This window comes from Mobula birostris, chromosome 30 (genome assembly GCF_030028105.1).
Source record: "Mobula birostris isolate sMobBir1 chromosome 30, sMobBir1.hap1, whole genome shotgun sequence".
Lineage (NCBI taxonomy): Eukaryota > Metazoa > Chordata > Chondrichthyes > Myliobatiformes > Myliobatidae > Mobula > Mobula birostris.
The window spans coordinates 7572182-7594845 of NC_092399.1; the positions used below are offsets into that span (position 1 = coordinate 7572182).

Below are 22664 nucleotides of genomic sequence, written 5' to 3' on the forward strand. Positions count from 1 at the left end.
TTTAAGTTTTGTAAGATTAAAAAAATTACGGAACTGGAGCCAAGTTTGTAAAGAATGCTTAAATTAGCAACTTTAGCTAATTGTATAGATAAAGCCACTCCCAATAACGAAGTTAGATGAAACTGTTTCACAGCTTTCAGTTCCAAATCTACCCAAATTGGCCGATCGTTCTTATCAACCCAGTGTAACCAAAAGGACATATATCGCACATTAATAGCCCAGTAATATATTCTTAAATTAGGCAAAGTGAGACCTCCATCCTTTTTCAACTTTTGTAAGTGACATTTACTAATTCTTGGTCTTTTATTATTCCGAATAAAAGATAAAATAATAGAACCAATCCAATCAAAAAAGTCAGAAAAACAGGGACAATCTGAAATAAATATAAAAATTTTATAATGGAGGACCGGTTGTGGATTCTGAAGCTGGTTAACTCTTCTTCGATCTGTGCTAGTCATTCACTGATTCAATTTAAAATTGTACATCGTTACCATTTGACGAAGGAGAGATTGTCTAAAATGTTTCCTAATGTTGATAGTTATTGCAATAGATGTAAAACTGAGACAGCTATACTGGCACACATGTTTTGGTCCTGTTCTATACTGGAACAGTTCTGGAAGTCAGTTTTTTCTACAATTTCTAAAGCACTTAAAATTAATTTACAACCTAACAAATTAACTGTGCTTTTTGGAATACTTCCTCAAAATATTGGCGATATTGCTTTGTCTGACCAACATGTTATTGCATTTGTTACATTGATAGCTAGGAGGGCCATTTTGTTGAAGTGGAAGCATACATCGGCTCCCATTTTGTCACAATTGTTCTCTCAAGTGAAGCTATGTCTTAGTTTGGAGAAAATTAGAAGTCGAACTTTTGAACCTATGTTTGATTTTGAGAAAAGATGAGGTTCGTTTGCTCCTTACTATCATTTGAGTTAATTGATAGATTTCCTCCATGATCTAATTGTAAATCTTTGGTACTTTTTTTTCTTGCTGGCGGTTTGATATTTATCTTTAGAAGCTTTTGTAAGACGCATGGCTCTGGGGTTGAACACCTAATGGTTTTTTTTCTCACTGATTAGTAGGGGCTTTTGCTTAGTAAGGGTTTTTTCCTCTTTTTTTTTGGCCACCAAAATTTTTTCAATCTTTAAAACAATGTTTTTTTTTCTTGAGACATTGTAAGTGTTGCCTATTTCTTGCTACTTTTGTTAATTTTGGATAATAATAATAAAAAGATTTGAAAGAGTGAATGCAAGCAGGCTTTTTCCACTGAGGAAGGGGAGAAAAAAACTAGAGGACATGGGTTAAGGGTGAGGGGGGAAAAGTTTAAAGGGAATATTAGGGGGGACTTCTTCACACAGAGAGTGGTGGGAGTATGGAATGAGCTGCCAGACGAGGTGGTAAATGCGGGTTCTTTTTTAACGTTTAAGAATAAATTGGACAGATACATGGATGGGAGGTGTATGGAGGGATATGGTCCGTGTGCAGATCAGTGGGACTAGGCAGAAAATGGTTCGGCACAGCCAAGAAGGACCAAAAGGCCTGTTTCTGTGCTGTAGTTTTTCTATGGTTTCCTATGATTCTGATTCTGAATTCACAGGGTGATGATTGGGTGTTTGTGATTGGTTAAGTACAATACAGATAAATAAATATAACAGGAATTAACTTTATAAGATCAACAAATAATTTCAACCACAATTTGCAAGTTGTTTTTATTTATTTAATTGACATGGAAAAAGAAACACTCGGGACTAATAGTGAACCTAAGAGTTAAAGCGGTTAAGCTAATCTAAATCGACTAGTCTATTGAAATAAGCAATCGAACATTCAATGTAAAGATGGGTTCATTAAAGCAAACAAGCTGGGGAACAAGGTTGTGGAGAGATTAGGAGGTGACTTCTGGTAGGAAATGGTTTACTGGTCGGCAATGTGATGAAGAAATTGTGAGAAGAATTTAAGGTTCCACAACATTGTGAGAGAAATATCCAAGGAAGAGATAAAGCCATGGGTGTAGAGTTAGGTTATTCAGCACATCGAGCCTGCTCCACCATTCTGTCATGGCTGATTTATTTTACCCCTTAAGCCCATTCTCCTGGCTTCTCCCCATAATCTTTGACGTCCTGATTAATCAAGAACTTATCGGCCTCTGCCTGAAATATACCCAATGACTTGGCCTGCGCAGTGAATTCCTCAGATTCACCCCCCTCCACCCCCACCCCAGCTGAAGAAATTCCTCCTCATCTCTGTAGTAAATGGACACCCCTCAATTCTGAGGCTGTGTCCTCTGGTCCTAGACTCTCCCTCTATAGGAAACATCCTCTCCTTCATCCAATTTATCCAGACCTTCCAACGTTCGACAGGTTTCAATAAGATCCCCTCTCATTCTTCTAAACTCCAGTGAGAACAGGTTCAGGGCCGTCAAACTTGCGTCCTGTTGTATGTTAAAATTTTCATTCCTGGGATAATTTTCATGAACCTCCTCCAGGCTCCCTAATGGCCAGCAAATCTTCTCTTAGATAAGGGGCCCAAAACTCAGATAAGTTTTGGGCCCCCTATCTAAGGGGCCCAAATTCATTCGGAAGGCCAGTGATGTTGTGGGGATGGAACTGAACTCTCTGACGGTGGTGTCTGAAAGGAGGATGCTGTCTAAGTTGCATGCCATCTTGGTCAATGTCTCCCATCCACTACATAATGTACTGGGTGGGCACAGGGGTCCATTCAGCCAGAGTCTCATTCCACCGAGATGCAGCACAGAGCGTCATAGGAAGTCATTCCTGCCTGTGGCCATCAAACTTTACAACTCCTCCCTTGGAGGGTCAGACATCCTGAGCCAATAGGCTGGTCCTGGACTTATTTCATAATTTACTGGCATAATTTACATATGACTATTTAACTCTTTATGGTTCTATTACTATTTATTATTTATGGGCAACTGTAACGAAAACCAATTTCCCCCGAGATCAATAGAGTATGACTATGACTATGACTATGACTATAAGGGGTCTGCCCAATGTGTTATGTCTTTAAACAGTAAAAAAAAACTCAGGTCAGTTTGGAATTGGTTTACAGTTAACTGAGACCAGGCTGCAATCAAAAGATAACCACCAATGATGACATGTTATTCTGTAATACTTAGACTGGTGAAACTAAGGAAGTGAGGAAAGCTCATGAAGGTAAAAATAGTCAAATTGTACAAGTGCATGTTTCCCTGCAGTATTGTGAGTGTCTGCTGGTTGCTCTGGATCTTTCCACATCCCATAGATTAATTGCTCACTGTACATTACCCTTTATTTTTGTTTGTTGTTCCTTTCCGCGCCTCATGGTACATCGGTTGCCATTTCTTTAGCATTTGTCTGTTTGTTATGAGGCCGAGTTGCTAGCTCGATGCTCGACCCAGCACAGATGGAAAATGGGCAAGGAGCCGGCCGGATTCGAACCCAGGACCACTCGCCTCGAAGGCTGGTGCGGATGCCACTACACCACAGACACTTTAGTGAAGGTAAAGAATAAAAGGGGAGTTCTTTGCCATGTGAGAAAGAACTTAAAAAAGGGAACAGGAGACTGACTGGAAACCAGCATGGACCAGATAGTTTCTAATGTTGTGATAAGTATGCAATGCAGAAAATGCTGTAGGTTTATTAGTTGAAAAAGTATAGGTTAACAATTTTATATATTAAAACTTGAAAATATCAGGAACTTTGAAGAAGGCTTTATTTAATTAATTGGATCATTAGAAGATAACATTAAAAAAAGCTTCACACATCAAACACTTTAAGAATTTCTCATGTCTGGCTCTCCCTAGGTTTGTTACCCAGTTCATGAGTCAGACATGCAGGCACCTAGCAACATATTTAAATAAAATCATAAGCCATACAAAGGTAACATGTAGTTAAAGCAGGGCGTTTAAAGCAACCATTCAAATATTGGTACAAACCAAGTTTGCACACAGAAGATGGCTGAAACCCCCAGAATAGCTGGCAAATCCATGTCACCTGATTCACCAGTCTCCCAAATGCTCGATTGTAAATTGTAAGGACCTGCAGATAGATTTAGGGAATTACACTGAAATCATTATCTATTCCACACTGACAAAAGGCTGTCATTTGCAATAAAAGTCTTCCCACTTGAATCTATCTGATTTATAAACATTTCACAGTTAATTTGTCAACCAGGGCTTAACTTCCAATAAAAGTTTCTTTTTAGAGTTGAATGCCAATGAAATAAAAGCCTTCAGAAAGCAACCAGTGGTGGCCATACATTGTCTGCAGATCTGAGGTGGATCAGAGGTGGAGGTGGGGTGGAACTTATAGTTCTTGCTTGGTCCCAGTTCTCATTCCCTGACCCAGATCCTGCCTTGGAAGTTGATCTTATCCCAGTTCTTCTCTTCCTTTACATCTTCTCACCTAAATGTCCAAATTCTCAGTTGTTTGTCTCTTCAAAAGAGGCAGTAATGACATCTCCTACCCCCAGCAAATAATTGGCTTCTCATTTTAGATCCAACGACCCATGCATAATGTTCTAAAGGAATAGCTAACCCACACATTTTATTAATAATATTTTTCAGAAGTGCTCTCCAGGTCTGTGATCATTCACTGGGTAACACATTGGATCGGAGTGGTAATACGGTTTCCACCCACTCGCCAGGAACGTCAAGCATCCTCTGCCACGCAGAAATCTCTTCCTCATTTGAATCCATCCAGTTGACAGATTGGCCATAGCTGAAACCTAGAAGAGCGGAAAGGTTGAGATTCATCAGCAGAGCTCAGCTTTTGCCTATGTTAGAGCTCACGCCAATGTCCAGGAGCGAAAAAAAAGTGAGTGGAGGACACAGCTCACCAACCATTATGAAAATTTACACAGAGCACTGCCACAAGAAAGCAGCACCCCTACCATCCTGGCCTTACTCTCACTCAGACCATAAGATATAGGAGCAGAATTAGGCCATTTGGCTCATTGCATCTGCTCCACTATTTCATCAGAGCTGATCCATTTTCCTCCTCAGCCCCTATCTCCTCCCCTCTCCCTGTATCCCTTTATTCCCTCAATAATCAAGAATCTATCAACCTCTGCCTTAAATATACCCAATGACCTGGCCTCCACAGCCGGCTGTGTCGACGAATTCCACAGATTCACCGCCCTCTGGCTAAAGAAATTCCTCCTCATCTCCGTTCTAAAAGGTCACCTCTCTATTCTGAGGCTGTGTCCTCTAGTCTGAGACTCCCCCACCAGAGGAGACATCCTCTCCTCATCCACTCTACTGAGGCCTTTCAATGTTCGATAGGTTTCAATGAGGTCACCCCTCATTCTTCTGAACTCCATTGAGTACAGGCCCAGAACCATCAAATGGTCTTCATGTGACATCCTTCAATCCTGGAATCATTTTCATCAACCTCCTTTGAATTCTCTCCAATGTCAGCACATCCTTTCTTAGATAAGGGGCCTAAAACTGCCACAGCACTCCAAGCGAGGCCTCACCAGTGCTTTATAAAGACTCAACTGTAGATCCTTGCTTTTATGTTCTAGTCCTCTCGAAATGAATGCTAACACTGTATTTGCCTCCCTCACCACCAACTCAACCTGCAAATTAACCTTTCGGGAATCTTGCACGAGGACTCCCTAGTCCCTCAAGTTTTCAAATTTTCTCTTCGTTTCGAGAATAGTTTACACTTTTATTTCTTCTATCAACGTTCACCTGCCACTGCCACTATAATGAGCACAGGGCAATTCATCTATCAAAACAATGATACTAGAAATGGCTGCCAAAAGTATTTTTTGTATTTTTAATTATATGGGACCAGAGGAGTGATACATATTTGTTACCTGTTCCCAGACTGAGTCTCAGTCCTCCCAGGAGCTGGTTGGAAAAGGTATCATGGTCCCAGACGGTGAATTCTGCGCAGGTCTCACGCACATCATCTGCCTGAAAGCCGTCATATACCATTGTGTGGTTATAAACAGGATTCAGGTCTTTCTTCATCACTCTGGTCTTCTGTTGACTGGACTTATTGACATCTGGTAGAATACGACTGATAACAAAGTAAAGTCGTGAAATTATACAGAAGTATAGAAAAATAGCGGAAGAATTTCATTTGGCCTTCATTCCAAAATTCAATACAATCATTGCTTATCCTTTGTCTCAGTTCTCCCTTTGAAGACTTTCATATCTAGAAATCTCCATTTTCTTCTTGAACATAATTAGTGTTGTGGCCTCCACAACTTTTAGTGGTAGAACATTTCATTTGATTGCCACCTTCCAAGTGAGACATGTCTCCTCATCTCAATTCTAAATATCCTAAGACCGTAAAGCTTGTTTCCGGACCCCTCAGCTGCGGAAACTTCCCATCACATCAGAAGAACCCAATTTAAAAAAGTAAAGACCAACTCCCAAAGAGAAAGAGAAAAAAACACACAAATCATGCAAACAATAAAAGCAAGTAACAGCATCAAGAAAGGTAACTGTGCTTTGTCAATAAATTACACTCCATTACCATTTAACAAAGGAGTTGATGCCCTTGGGTCGGATGGGGATTAGATTTCGTGCTTCCTTTAGCCAGATGTGCACTTCCGATGTGGAAGGTAATCCTTGATCTAAAGAGAGAGATGGCATCATTACTTCCGACTTCTCTGCCTTAACCCGATACCACACCCACACCAGCTCAATAATGTTGGTTTTACCCGAGTATTGAGAATGCAGCCTCAGAAATGAAAAACGACTTGCATTTGTGTACAAAATAGTGAAAATACTCAGAAAATTGAATGTCAAAGTCCAACCCTCTGTCCTTGTTGCGAGAGGTGGAAATGGGTAAGGCCGGCCAACTGGGCTCTGGTGAAGCTGTATAGACCAATCCCCCGTATGTTGGATGCAATGGATAACAGAAACATTGATGAACTCCAACCATACCATCAATTTTAGACGATGGAGGTGGGAGGTCATCGATAGCCTATGCTTCACTGGGATCTAAGGCCCAAGAAGAAGATGAAGAAAAAGTCTCAGAAAACAAGTCAGCACCTGGCGTGAGGGAAATAGAACTACAGTTCCTGGTCATGTCTTGAATTGTTAATTTTTTCTCTCATCACACTTTCTTGCTCGGTGTGCTGCACATTACCGGAATTTTGTGTTCTATTTCACATGTCCAGAGCCTGAAGGAATTTAAGTCAAACTAAATTTGGCACTGAAGTAACAGAGGGCATTGATTGAGATCACTGAAAGGTTGCAAGACAAATCCAGAATTAATAACTGATTTTGGGTTAGCAGTGTACCGTAAGGATTAGTACTCCAGCATAGGCTATTTACGAATTTTGTCCTGTATTTTATAAGTTGGTGGTTAAACAAGCCACTTGTTGACCTAGAAGAAAGGAATCCTCAACGATCCACCAACCTTAGTGAACTTTCCACTTTCCCCTTGCTGGTTGCTGCCAGGAATCTCTGGCATCCAACAACAGGCAGTTATTGCCAGGAATCTTTGGCATCTAGTGACAGTAATGAAATAAACCAGCAGAGCAGCGGATCACAAGGAAACAAGTGTTTAAAAAATTAATTGCTATTTAAATTATTGTTTTACAGGATGCAATACAACAATTGGAACTTATGATAGGATTTGAAATATAGTACAAACTTTAAAAGATCGAAATAATTATTCTAAATTAATTATAAATTTAAAGCTCAAAAGTTAAAAGTAAATTTATTAACAAAGTACATATATGTCACCACATACAACCCTGAGATTCATTTTCTTGGGGGCATACTCGATAAATCCATAATAGAGTAATAACCACAATAGAATCAGTGAAAGATCGCACCAGCTTGGGCATTAAACCGGCATGCAAAAGACAAAAATCTGTGCAAGTACAAAATGAGAGAAATAATAATAAATAAATAAGCAATAAATAATCGAGATCATGAGATGAAGAGTCCTTGAAAGTGAGTCCATAGGCTGTGGGAACAGGTCAGTGATGAGACAAGTGAAGTTGAGTGAAGTTATCCCCATTGGTTCAACAGCCTGTTGGCTGAAGGGTAGTAATTGTCCCTGAACCTGGTGGTGTGAATCGGGAGGCTCCTGTACCCTTCTCCTGATGACAGCAGCGAGAAGAGAGCATGACCTGGGTGGTGGGGATCTCTGATGATGGATGCTGCTTTCTTGCAACAACGCTTTGTGTAGACATGCTCAATGGCGGGGAGGGCTTTGCCCTTGATGGATTGGTCTGTATCCACTATTTTTTGTAGGAATTTCTGTTCAAGGGCATTGGTGTTTCCATACCAGGCTGTGATGCAACCAGTCAATATACTCTCCACTACACACCTAAATGATTTAAGTTATGAATTTGAATTGTTTTTCTGAGTATTATAAATGATACAAATTTAGTTTCGTTTGGGCCATAGATGTGGTGCATTATGGTTATAAAGTTTTAAATATTCATTTACACTTCTACAAAGAAGCATCATTTTCACTTGAGAGGTTTTTTTTTGTATGTTCAATGAAGACTAAGTTGAAGAAAAGGTTGAATGCTCTGGTGCGGAGGAAAAGGGAATCATTGACAGCAATGTTTGGGTTTCCATGTTTAATTGAGGAGGGTGTACTTCACCAGCACAACTCTGCCTCTATTACTTGAGTTATTTTTCTCTTTGGAAAGATTCTGTGTACACGTGTAGATGAGAAGTGCGGAGGTCCTCAGCACAGCATTTGTAAGTTGCTGTCAACAGGTTATGTAAACTGAGGATCTGCTTGTCCTCAAACTGAGAAAGCTGAATGGAGACTCAAGTGACTGCTGAGGCTGGAGGAGCTCATTTGGTTGGGCAGTATTCATGGAGGGAAATGGACAGTTCATGGTTTGTGTTGAGACCCTTCATCTTGCAATCCAGATGAAAGCCCCTTGACCTGAAATGTAAACTGTCAATTTCCTTCCATGGATGCTACCTGAGTTCCTGGAGTGTATTATTTGTTCCATCTGGTTAGAATGCTTCGATGAGCAGGACTACATCTCATGTTTATCAGGAATACCTGAAAGGGAACTGCTTTGGTTATGAGACTGATGGCCTGAAAAATGTTTGGGAGTGCTGAGGGAACAGGACGATGGTAGTCCCCATTGTCTTTTACTTAGATGAGACAATCTGTTTGGTGAAATGTCTTGTACCAATATTGAACAACAAGCACATAGATAGCCTAGATAGTGTCGAGGACGACCTTCCCAGTGTAGTCCTTCCAGCAGTATCGCTGCAAGCTGCCATCTGGGTTGATGGCAAAGATGGAATCTCCATCCACTTTTACTAGAAAGCCCCATTTCCATAGAGGATGTGGAAAGAAATGCATTAAGTATCATTCCAAGTTCCACTCTAACTGCTTAGCAACACAGGATTCAATACTTTTTAATCTGCTCCCAGGATGCACACCAAGCTCAAAGTCATTTTCATTAATTCAACAAGGTGTTCCCACAACCTGCTTGTGTTTCATCTTAATAAACTTTTCACAAACGAGTGCTGCACATTTTAAGGTCTAGAGGAAAATGACAAGTGTGTTGTCAAAATTGACCAATAAGGAAAGGCTACCACACAGATCTTATATTATAGGTTTTTGTCTTTATATTTCTTTTTTTGAAGGTTCAAAGTGTTTATGAAATGCAGATTTTTTGTGTATATGCGTGTAAGTACTATGTGTATTGCAAAATACACTTCCTTAGGCAAGGTGTAGCACCTGCTTAGCCCGCCCCCCCCCCCCGCCCGCCCCACAGATCAGGGTCACATGAAGCCGTGGGAGCAGGTGGTGGATGGTCGTACGAGCAGCCGGTGCATATCACAAGTCCTGGTTGTGCGACCACTGACACCAGGCAGACGATCTCTGAAGAGTATTGATAATGGCTGGGGTCACCCGTCTTGTAAAGACACTGCCCAGAAGAAGGCAATGGCAAACCACTTCTGTAGAATAATTTACCAAGAACAATCATGGTCACAGACCATGATTGCTCCCCTCATACGACATGCACGTAATGACAATGATGATCACAAAATAAGAAGTATTTAATATTGTTAAAAAGATGGGAATGTCGGGTTGAGCGGTTCAGCCATAGTGTTATTAAATTACACAGTAGCCTCAAATGGTTGTATGGATTGTTCTAGTCCTCATATTTTTACAACATCCGTGAATAAAAAATGATAATGGTTTGATTGAACGTACCACATGATCCTGCTGGGATGAATTTCAGGGACAAGGACAGCTGACCTTTGCTTTGGTTCGTGTTTGATGGAGCAGCGATCTGTACAAGAGTAGATGAACAGACTTTAGTTCTCCAAAGTTCAGTGTAGAAAAGGTCTGCTGACATACAACGTGGCCAAGAACAGGTATTGTGTAGGTTGTGATGTACAGTGATTGATATATAGTCATTAATAATGAATCAGAATCAGGTTTAACATCACCGGCAAATGTTGTGAAATGTTGTTAACTTTACGGCAGCAGTACAATGAATTACATGATAATGTAGAGAAAAAGAAAACTGTGAATTACTGTAAGTATATACCGTATATATGTTTATCAAATAGTTAAATTAAATAAGTAGTGCAAAAACCGAAATTAAAAAAGTGAGTTAGTGTTCAAGGTTTCAGCATCCTTTCAGAAACAATGGTAGTCGGATTGAGTGTGGAGGGTTAGGATGGAGATGGTGACAGGAATTTATTAAGTTTAGAGATCTTGAAACAGTCTGTTGCCTCCTGTACTTGTGTATTTAAGATTTGCGTATTTAAGATTTCGATAATATTTGAGTAATCTTGTACGTGTATTAGTTGATCAAACATTCTTGTTTGTTTAAATAATTAATTACGGGTTCTATGTAAAAATATGTTAATTGCCTACATCATCACGCTACCACGTGATGCATGCCAGCCTCACTTAATGTGAACTTGAACTATACTTGCACTCTCATGCCTTCATTTGAATTAATTTAATGTTTTGAATTTACAAACCATAACATCTTCAAATTCCTGGAAAATCACATATAAACACTTCAGAATTAATCCTGAAATGTTAACTATATTTTTTCTTTCCACAGATGCTGCCTGACTTGCTGAGTATTTCCTATATCTTTTGTTTTTATTTATAATCTAATCTAATCTAATATTTCCAGAATATACAGTACTGTACAAAAGTCTTAGGCACATATATATAGCTAGGGTGCCCAAGACTTTTGCACAGTACTGTATATTATGTCTTTCTAGTTGGCAAATAACACTTAATACTACTGAGCTAATACAAAGCTAAGTACTCTTATTTCTGTTTCTCAACCACCCTCCTATTTTAACCAATATACAGTACTGTGTAAACGTCATAGGCACCCTAGCTATCTATATGTACCTAAGACTTTTAGCTGAGTTGTTTAGTTGAACCTCATCCTTAATAAATGACTCCAACATCTTACCAACTTCTGCGGTCAGACTAATTGGTCTATAGTTTCCTTTCTTCTGCCTCTGTCCCTTCTTAAAGGGTGGAAAGACATTTACAATTTTCCAGTCCTCTGGAGCCATTCCAAAATCATTACTGATGCTTTCACAATCTCTTCAGAACCCTGAGGTGTAGTTCATCTGGTCCAGGTGACCTATCTATCTTCAGACTTTTCAATTTCCCAAACACCTTCTCCTGAGGAATAGTAACTGCGCTCACTCCTGCCCTCTGATACTCTTGAACCTCTGGCATACTGCTGATGTCTTCCACAGTGAAAACTGATGCAAAATGCTTATTCAGTTCATCTGTCATTTCCTTGTTTCCCATTCCTATATCTTCAGCATTATTTTCCAGTGGTCCAATATCCATTCTCACCTCTCTTTTACTCTTTATATATCTGAAAACACCTTTGGTATCCTCTTCTATATTATTGGCTGGCTTACCTTCATATTTCATCTTTTCTCTCTAGAACTACCTTTTCCCTAGTGGGCTCAGCCACAAGCTGGTCTTTGACTCTATGGACTACCCTATTTCTAACTTTGCCAAAGCAATGAGGATTTTTCATGAACGAGTACCTTTTCCCAATGTGTTTTAGTGTTAGGAGCACACTTGATTTAACTGGAATGGGATTGTATTTGGAATCGATTTCAGGATTGCTTGTGACAGAAAAAAATATATTCTTGCAGTTCATATGCGGAGAGATTTTAAAAAAACTTTCTCAGTATTAAAGCGAACAGCTTATATTTTAAATGTGTTGCAGTGGGAGGGAGGGAGAGGGGAGGGGGAGAGGGAGAGGGAGAGGGGGAGGGAGAGAGAGGAGAGAGGGGGAGGGAGAGGGAGATGAAATGAGGGAGAATGAGGAAAACAGAGAGAGCACAAATATCATCAGGCACATTGCTATGAAGTTGACATCACTCGTTCCTCATTCCCCACTGTGCTCCATATTGCACATTCAAGTCAGAAATGCCAGGAAGCACGTTGATCATGAGTGAACTGGGTACTGAAAGTATTGACCATCACCAGCCTCACAGTAGTGGGGGAAAACTGGGCGTTTTATAATCATGACTGTGTCTTGCCACAATCCTTATCAATAAACTAGACAAGTTTCTTAATTGGCATAAATTTAGGATAATAGGTGTTTTCTCCAATTAATTACACCCATTGACTGGAAAATCTTGTTCTAACGCGTGCAATATTCAGAGATCAATATAAATCCAAACAGTGGTCTCACTGTCATGAGTGGAGTTTCCTGGATGAATAACAATTTCTCTGTCCTGTTTTTAGTCAGTATAGTTAGAATACAGACAAATGGACCAATACACATGGATGCAGTTCAATGCAGAACAGTGACTGAATCTTACCCGCCGTTGAAGGGCATATGTTGTTGGGCAGGTATTACCCCAGTCCCAGAGCTCCAGCATGATCTCCACCTCTCCCAAGAAGAGATTGTGCCCAAAGTGATCCCTGTGCCACACTGAGAGGTTTAGAGTCCGACTCTGCAGTTCTGCTTTCTCCAGTTTGTACTTCAGTTTAAACAAAAGGTTCATTATGAGCAGATCTATAAATATATGAAACACGGTGCAATGGCCCACAAATAACTTCAGATGGGATGGATCAGTCAAGCTCATCCAACATTGTGAGCTGTGTACATAGATATAGAGGCAAGTTCATGTACATATGGATATGTTGTGTATTTATGACAAGCTATACAGTATATAATGCTGGGGGATGTATATTTCATATGTGTAAGTAGAGCAGTGATATATTTTGTGTATGTATCAAAATATATACCATTCGTGAAAGTGTGTATGATATATTTGTCCGTGTTTCTTTGGGTCAGTATACACATGGAATATAGGCCAGAATGTGACAGTGGAAAATTAAATACTTCAGCAAGATTCGTCAACGTCCGAGGCATCGGTTTGTAAATATGATGCTTTTTATTCAGCACCTTTAATGTGATAAGGTGAGACGATATATTTCACAGGGGTATTGTTAATCAAACCCAGATACCAAATTAAACAAAGAATTGGTGGGTCAAGGGACCAAAAGATTCGAGATTGTTTAGTGTCATTTCCTGTACACAATTTAAAAGAGAATGAAATAATTGTTACTCCGGATCTGATGCAGCACAAAAAACCTAAAAAAGATAAAGAACACAATAATAAAAAAAACACAATAAATATAAATATATAGACTACTGACCTGGCTTCTCCTATCACCCTCTAGCTATCCTTCTTCCCCACCCCCCTTCTTAGTCTGGTGTCTCCCCCTTCCTTTCCAGGCCTGATGTAGGGTCTCGGCCTGAAAAGCCGACTGCTTTCCATGGATGCTACCTGAGCTGCTGAGTTCCAGCAGCATTGTGTGTGTGTTGCTTTGGACTTCCAGCATCCGCAGACTTTCTCGTGTTTATATACATTGATTAAATCTATGTACATAAAGTGACTGTACAGAAGGTGACTCAGATAGGAAATGGCGGTGGGTGGAGGTGTTGATCAGCCGCATTGCTTGGAGAAAGTAACTATTTTTGAGCCTGGTTTTCCTGGCATGGCCTCCTCCTTGATGGGAGTGGGACAAACAGTCCATTGGCAGGGCGGGTGGGATCGTTTATGATATTGTTGGCCTTTTCCCAGCAACTTTCGCTATCTATGTCTTCGATGGCAAAAAATGGTAGGTTCGAAAAGTATCTTCAAGGAGGAGAGCAATTTAAAGAAACTTATGTGGGAGTGGGAAAGGAGGTGAATGGGGAATAAAAAAGTAAGTCGAATAAAGGCCAGCATTGAAATAGTCGGGAGAGATAAAGATACAGAAGATTAAGGAGATTTATCGACCAGATGGAGGAGTTGGATGGGTAAAGGAAATCTGAAAGTTATTGGGAGTTTCACCATTTAGAGATTAAATCTGAACGTATGTATAATAATACCTGTTGGATGTACAATTTCTGATTAAGTGTGAGAACATACAGTATGGTTCGGAGTGCTTGACTCTGAGTTGGAAGGATAGTGAAAGTGTCAGTGTTTGTCGCTGTTGCACCATGATACTTAAAACAGCTCTATGCAGGCTAGGTTTAATGTAGAAACTCCAAAGTTTCCATTAATAATTCAGCACTCTTCCAGAAATTTGCCTCTTAAAAGTCCAACACTACACCTCTGTGGTGAGAGGTGGACATGGGCAAGGCTGGACGACAGGGCTCTGGTGGAGGTGTGTGGGTCAATCCCCTGTACAGTGGGTACAATGGATTGCAAAAGCAATGATGAACTCCAACTATGCCATCGACTTCAGAGGACAACGTAGTCAGGAGGTCGTTGATGGCCTGTACTCCGCTGGTAGCTAAGGGCCCAAGTAAGTAAGTACCCTTCCACAAATTTCACAGTCCACCCAGTAAGACGTGTTGAAAAATTCAATTACTTGTGAACAGAGAACAGTGAATGAAAGTGAAGACATAATAACTGATCTCACCATTAACTGCTCATTATACATAGGATTCAGGGTTTTCTTCTTCACTGAGGTCTTTCGCTTGCTTTGAGATGATTTGTCTGGGAGAAGATAACTCTTCACATAGCTATTGAAAGGTGAAGTTGGCAAGATCAGTCAGTATCTCCCCTGAATATTCTCAAGTGATGCTTTTTCTTGCAGGCATTCAAAGTTCAAAGTATATTTATTATCAAAATATGTACACAGGACACAACTCTGAGATTTGTCCTTCTGCAGGCAGCCACAAAACAAAAGAAACACCATGGAACCTGTCCAAGAAAACATCAAACACCCAGCGTCTGAAAGAAGAACAAATCATGCAAAAGGCAAAAAGTGAGCAAACACCATGCAGAAGATCAGACATCAAAGCAGAAGTCAAGTGGCATTCCGTTTCACACCAAGTACAAAGAAACACAATAGAATCAATGAAACGCTTTACACAAACAATGACGGATAAACAGCCAATGAGCAAAAGGCAGCAAATTGTGCAAATAGAAAAGGAAAAACAAAACAATAACAACAGATAAATAACATTGAGAACATGGGTGGATTGACCTAGTAGATGCTAAGAAAGTGAAGCTTCATGGGTAACTATAAGTTATATCACAGAAGGAAGCCATTCAGCCCATTGTTTCCATGATAGCAAGTACAGGGTTACTCAGCCTGATCCCAGTTTCCAGCACTTTGTCAGCAGTCCTTCACGTTATTGCTCTTCAAACACACATCTATCAGTGAGATGAAGAGTTCTGCCTCTATCATCATTGCAGCGGTATCTCCACACCCATGTCACCTTTCCCCCTCAAAACCCTCCAATTCTTCTGCCAATTGCTTTCAATCTACAGTACTGTATAACAGTCTTTATAGGTAGGGTGCCTAAGACAGTACTGCAGTAATTTTCTGTATTACACTGTACTGCTGCAAATTTAGTGATATATGTGAGTGAGTGATGATAAATCTGATTCTGATATGGGTCTCTACTGTAGACTGAGAATGGGAAGGAGGCAGGGAGAGGGGAATCATGGTTGGGAAAAGGGGAAGGGAGAGGAGAGGGAGCAGGAAGCACCAGAGGGACATTCTATAATGATCAATAAACCAATTGTTTGGAATCAAATGACCTTGCCTGCTGTCTCAGGGCTGGGTGTGTCTGCACCCCGCACCAACCCCTCCGCCCTGGCACTCCTTCTCTGCCACCTGCCCCACACCCCTCCCACAAGCAACCCACCCTCACCACTTCCAATATCCTATGCTCCTGCCAGGTTTACAAACTCGCTCTCTGCTCCACATTGACAAATACAGTACTGTGCAAAGGTCTTAGATGTTCTAGCTATATATATGTACCTAAGAATTTTGCACAGTACTATATACCCCCTGAATGTTTTACATAAATGCTAAGAGAAAGTGGTCCTTCCTATATACCTTATTGGGCTCCACATAACTTTATAAAGAACAGCTACGTTTCTCCCCAGTCTCCTTTATATTGAAGCAAACAACCCCTAACTAGTCTCACAGCTAAAGCTTTCCCATCTCAGCAACATTCTGTTAAATCTCCTTTGCATCCTTTCCAGTGCAATCTCATTTTTCTATCATGTGGGGACTGGAACTCTGCATAGCCCTCAGACTGTGGTCTCACCAGGTGTACACGCAGTTTAAATACAACTATCATGCTCTTCAATTGTATGCACTGCCTAACTGGAGAAAGCACCCATATACCTTTTTAATCAATTGACTTCCCTGTCCTCTATCTGTAGTGATCTGTGAACCTCTAACTACTCTTAAGTGAACTCCATTTTTGGCAATTTTGGGAATACAGGTCTATCATTCATTGAAAGTAGAGTCACAGGTAGATAGGGTCATAAAGAAAGCTTTTGGCACATTAGTCTTCATAAATCAAAGTACTGAGTATAGGAGATGGGGTGTTATGTTGAAGATGTATGAGACATTGGTATGGCCTAATTTGGAGTATTGTATGCAGTTTTAGTCACCTACCTCCAGGAAAGAGTACAGAGAAAATTTACAAGGATACAAGAGGTACTGCAGGTGCTGGATATCTCATGCAATACACATAATGTGCTGGAGGAGTTGAGAAGGTCAGGCAGCATCTTTGGATGGCAATAAACAGTCAACATTTTGGGCCGAGACCCTTTGATGCTACTTGACCTGCTGAGCTCTTCCAGCATATTGTGTAAATTTACAAGGATGTTTCTGGAACTGAAAAACCTGAGTTATAAGGAAAGATTGAATAGGTTAGAACTCTATTCCCTAGAACGTTGAAGGTTGAGGGGAAATTTGATAGAGGTATACTAGATTATGAGGGGTATAGATAAGGTAAGTGCAAGCTTGCTTTTTCCACTGAGGTGGGGTAAGACTACAACTAAAGGTCATGGGTTAAAGGTGAAATATTAAAGGGAAATAGGGGAAAGTTCTTCACTCAGAGGGTAGTGAGAGTGCGGAATGAGTTGCCAGTGCAAGTGGTGGATGCAATTTCAATCTTAATGCTTGAGAGAAGTTTGGATAAGTACATGGATGGGAGGGGTATGGTCTGGGTTCAAGTTGATGGGACTAGGCAAATTAAATAGTCTGGCATGGACTAGATGGGCTGAAGGGTCTGCTTTTATGCTGTAGTTGTCTATGACTCTATGAATCTAATTCCTCCCCAAACCAAGACAGACCATCTTTATCTCCCTTCAGTTTATAACTTTCCACATGGCTTTAACTATTTCCCTTTAGAATGTTCTGCAGCTGCTCAGTAATATCCTGGGTTCTCAGATCAGGGAAGCAACATGCATTGTTGAATCATGCCTATAGAATTCCCAATAACTGTTACGTTCTTCAAATCTTCTCTCCCTCTCTCTGTGCAGCTAAGCCCCCATGGAGTTTTGGTCTTGACCCTGGCTGATCTCCCAGCATGAACCTTCTCCCCAGGTAATATTCTGTTTAGTAGGCCAGATGCCCTGAGCTACCAATCTGCCAGTCCTTCTCTGCCACATTCTGAGTTTTGAGGAAGGTAAGCGTTTCCTGAAACCTTCAGTACATGAAACATTTATTTATATAGATGGGCCACAGTGACGTCAGCTGTTGCTCACGCTCCCTTATCTTATGACACTTCCTGCAGTTGTTTGTCAAGGACATGGAATGCATTGTGAACTCCCCACTTGAATGCAAGCTATTCTGTTATGCCTTTATTAATTAAATTAAATTATTCATTAGTAAACATTGTTTAAAAGAAAAGATCGCTCAATGTTCCTTTCTTGTGCTGGTCTCAAGCTCCTGTGATGTCATACCTTATTTATTTTAACTGTTAAAAAAAATCTTCACTCTTTCCTCTCACTTCTCCCTCTTTGGACACTCTACTTATCCAAAAACAAATAATTTAGACTTCCCTGTTCACCAAAATCCTGAGTTTAATGCTCTCTAGATACAGAAGGGACTCAGAGCATTCTTCTTCTTTTGGGGTTGTATGGCAGTCGGCAAATAGCTTTATGGCAAATAACCAGCATCTATTGAACTGGAATGATAGTCAGGATATCTAAATCCTACACTTTTATATTTGTAGCAAATTCTATTTTAAAATCACCTGCATTCTGAAGGAACTGCTCTATATATTTAAAGTAATAATCCTGTGATCCTTTCTGAAAACTACTGTTAATGTTAAATTGTATTTTATTCTGTGATAACTTTAAAATCAACCATTCCCTCTCTTGATTATACCTCGGACACCTCACCAGTGCATGCTCAAATGTTTCTTGCTGATTACAATACTCACACCTCCCATTATTGTGTTTCTTCATTAAAAACTATGTACTATTTAACCCTCTGTGCCCAAAGCTCAATCTTAATATTATCACCTCCTCCCTCCTGCATTCTCAACCATATAACCACATAACAATTACAGCACAGAAACAGGCCATCTCGGCCCTTCTAGTCCGTGCTGAACTCTTACTCTCACCTATTCCCACCGACCTGCACTCAGCCTATAACCCTCCATACCTTTCCTGTCCATATATCTATCCAATTTAACTTTAAATGACAACATAGAACCTGCCTCAACCACTTCTGCTGGAAGCTCGTTCCACACAGCTACCACTCTCTGAGTAAAGAAGTTCCCCCTCATGTTACTCCTAAACTTTTGTCCTCTAATTCTCAACCCATGTCCTCTTGTTTGAATCTTCCCCACTCTCAATGGAAAAAGTCTAAACATGTCAACTCTATCAATCCCCCTCATAATCTTAAACACCTCTATCAAGTCTCCCCTCAACCTTCTACGCTCCAAAGAATAAAGACCTAACTTGTTCAACCTTGTTCACTTCTTTCAGGATATTATAAAGATGTCTTCCTGCTCTCTCTTCATCCCTTTGTTTTCTCTACATACTTTTGAATTCACTTTTATTAATGTTTTTCATTTCTTCTTTCCTATAATTTATTTGAATGCCCACTTCGGCTCGTCGAGTTGCCTCTGACTCGGAGCATTCGCACACGCCTCCTTCATTTGTACTAACAAAAATTCTAAGGATCTGAAGTCGCCCCTTCTGACAATAATTACTCTGTAACAAGTTTTAGAAAGCTGGCTAACTAATTGTAGAACTGGCTTTGCAGTCCTAACGTTTTTTCTGTCATTCATGCTTGGGGGGGAAGGGTTTTCTTCTGTTTCATGGATGTCTGTGAAGAGTGAGAATTTCAGGTTGTGTGCTGTATACATTCTCTGATATTCATGGATGTCTGTGAAGAATAAGAATTTCAGGTTGTGTACTGTCTACATTCTCTGATATTCATGGATGTCTGTGAAGAGTAAGAATTTCAGGTTGTATATTGTATACATTCTCTGATATTAAGTGGAACAATTGAGTCATTCAGTTTGTTTACACTGACTAGCGCAGAGATAGAAGGCTAAATTCAAAGTTAAGTTGAATAATAAATGCTAACTGCAAAACCTAATTAAATTTTAAGAAGTTATCAGCCCTAAAGGGCCCCATCCACCAATGAGTATACACATGTTAAAGTTTCAACAGCACACAATTCCATTGATCTGGACTTCCTAGGAAGGAATTCCCAGTGTAGAAATGTGGTCAGCAATGCCAGAGCAATTAAATTGAGAATGCCAGAAGCGGAGAAAAGCAGGGGTGGATGATTGCAGAGCTGCATGCACTATAGCGATAGAAAAACAAAGAGGCAAGGAGGAACAGGAACCTATTTTAAAATATTTGATGTAATAGTTAATCAAATGCTAGCTTTGACCAACAAGCACAAAGGAAGAGTTGGGCAATGTTACGGAGATGAGAATAAACTCCCTACAGACTTAGTTTGCAGCCAGCTGTGACATAAATGTTAGTAAACTGTTTCAGCATTACACAATTACAATGGGGAGAGATGGAGCTGATGGCCAATATTCAGAGTTTCTGGCATGATTGAACACAGTCAATGAAGAGTCAATCTTCTGATTTTAATTAGAGTAATTGCTCACTCCTTCACAATTGAATGTGGAACAGTTTAGAAACAATAGCAACACCAAGACTGATGATTGTAAGATAAAGTGGGATTTCACCGACAGCTGAAAAGAAACCAATGCTGGTTTAGTCCTGACGAAGGGTCTCGGCCTGAAACGTCGACTGCACCTCTTCCTGGAGATGCTGCCTGGCCTGCTGCGTTCACCAGCAACTTTTATGTGTGTTGCTGGTTTAGTAGATAACATTGTAGTTGAGAAATAGGAAGGGAATAGGGGGATGCCAAAGGTGACAATGTGGCAACTAAAACAAACATTTAAACAAGACTAGATGAGTATGATTAACTTAATAAAAATTAAAACAAATTATTACATGACTTCAGGGTGGAAAACATACCTATCTTTACACGTGAGCACCACAGAACCAAATCAATGTATCTAACATAATGTGCCAATTCAGAGTACTAACAATTGAACTTTTGACTACTGCATGTTAATAAAGATATCAAAAGCACATTTCACTTAAGATTAATACTCACGGGTTGGAATAGCTTTTCTTGGCTTCAGCCAGATCATTGCATTTCACCACGTGGATACAAAACTCACTTTTGCCCTCATTATAATGGAGTGAGAAAGTGATATTGCCCCTCACATCCACACTTCCAACATCATTGTTGCTGTACAGACTCATCATACTGCCACTAAGCTGCGGGATAGAGCACACAGCACCAATTAGTGATTCTTGCCATTGTGTCAGTACCAGAAAGATCAATGCAGTCTGCTGGTTGTCAAGAGTGTAGCAATACGCACTCCAACTTCCTGGATCAATGCAGCTCCCACACACTTAAGCGCTCTCAGATTAGAGTCAAGACAAAGCAGCCTGCTTGATTGATACCCCGTGCACCACCCCCAAACATGGACTGTTTATCCCACTCCCATCAGGGAGGAGGCTTCGTAGCATCCACACCCGGATCACCAGACTCAAAAGCAGTTACTTTCCCCAGGCAATAAGGCTGATCAACACCTCCACTCACTAACCCACCCCACCACCTCTACTTCATCATTTGCTGTCAGTCACCTTATGTACAGGACTAGCATCACTTTATGGACACACAATTCAATTCAAGAAGTTTGTCATTCAACCACACATGAATGTTCATGAATACCGCCAAATGAAACAGCTTTACTCCGGGGCCAAGGGGCAAAACACAGTCCCAATAGTCACACACAGCACAAAGTACAAATGGTATCACAATCATGTAATTAGTAATAGCGTCCAAAACTCGCACCATTGAACAGTAGGAGACAACACCAACCCCAGCCTAGATGCCACACCACAATTCCCCCGGTGGAGGCTTATACAGTATAAGCTAGCTTATGTATTTATATTTATTGTTTATTATTATTATTATTATTGTTCTCTTCATCTTTTATGCTGCTTGTGATGCATCAGATCTGGAGTTACAATTATTTCCTTCTCCTTTACACTTGTGTACTGGAAATGACGTTAAACAGTCTTGAATCTTGAATGTGTGTGTGAGCACAATTACTGTGATCTAGCAAATTTTAAGATCTTTGTTGATTTCAAGTTAGGTCACTGTATCTCAGGTTTGCACACTAATGTCATACAAAAAAAAATGCTGAGTGATTCATCTATGCTAGGGGTTTCTAACCTGAAGTCCACAGACCTCAGTTAATGGTAGGTGTCCATTAAAAGTTTGGGAACCCTTGATCTGTTGCTTTATTTATTTATTCACTTATTTTTAGGGGAATTAGTGAATAAATAATTCTGAGTGTTGCAGGCAAGATTGGTGCTCATTATCTCTCCCTCATTGCCCTTGAGGAAGGAGTTCCATGATTTAGACCTATAAGCAATGAAGGGACTGTAAAATGTTTTCAAGTCAGGACGATCAGTATTGATGAGGTTAGAATGGGTGTGGTGAGCTGAAAAGGCAGTTTCACTTCTGTGGGAGTCTGTGACTCGATATGCAAGTGGTGATATCCCTGTGACCATGTTGTTCTGACTTCCTCCCACAGTCCAAAGACATCCCAGTTGGTAGCTTAATTGGTCATTGTAAATTGTCCCGTGATTAGGCTCGGGTAAAATCAGGGGATGGCTGCGCGGCGTGGCTCGAAGGGCCGGAAGGGTCTAATCTGCGCTGTATCTCAATAACTAAACAAATTTCCATGCGGCTGAAGCCATTGTCTCTGTTGGTAGAGGTTGTGACTTTTGGGCCGTGCTGGGGAGTAACATGGAAAGTAACTGAAGGGGATTTTCTCGTTGGCGCACAGTGCAGACGCTGTGTGATGACTGTGCAGAGAATTAGT

General features: G+C 40.4%; 1 protein-coding gene across 1 annotated transcript in view; it reads right to left on the reverse strand.

The window, feature by feature from the left end:
- Positions 1-3693: 3693 nt before the first annotated feature.
- Positions 3694-22664, reverse strand: part of LOC140190626 (synaptotagmin-like protein 1) — a 67138-nt gene continuing 48167 nt past the window's right edge. Inside the window, exons 9-15 of the mRNA XM_072247346.1 lie at positions 20876-21042; positions 14885-14987; positions 12787-12948; positions 10169-10247; positions 6488-6587; positions 5820-6025; positions 3694-4724 (exon numbers count right to left, since the gene is read on the reverse strand). Of these exons, the coding sequence (XP_072103447.1) occupies positions 4585-4724; positions 5820-6025; positions 6488-6587; positions 10169-10247; positions 12787-12948; positions 14885-14987; positions 20876-21042 (957 nt within the window). The 3' untranslated portion in view covers positions 3694-4584. The remainder of the gene's footprint in view (positions 4725-5819; positions 6026-6487; positions 6588-10168; positions 10248-12786; positions 12949-14884; positions 14988-20875; positions 21043-22664) is intronic.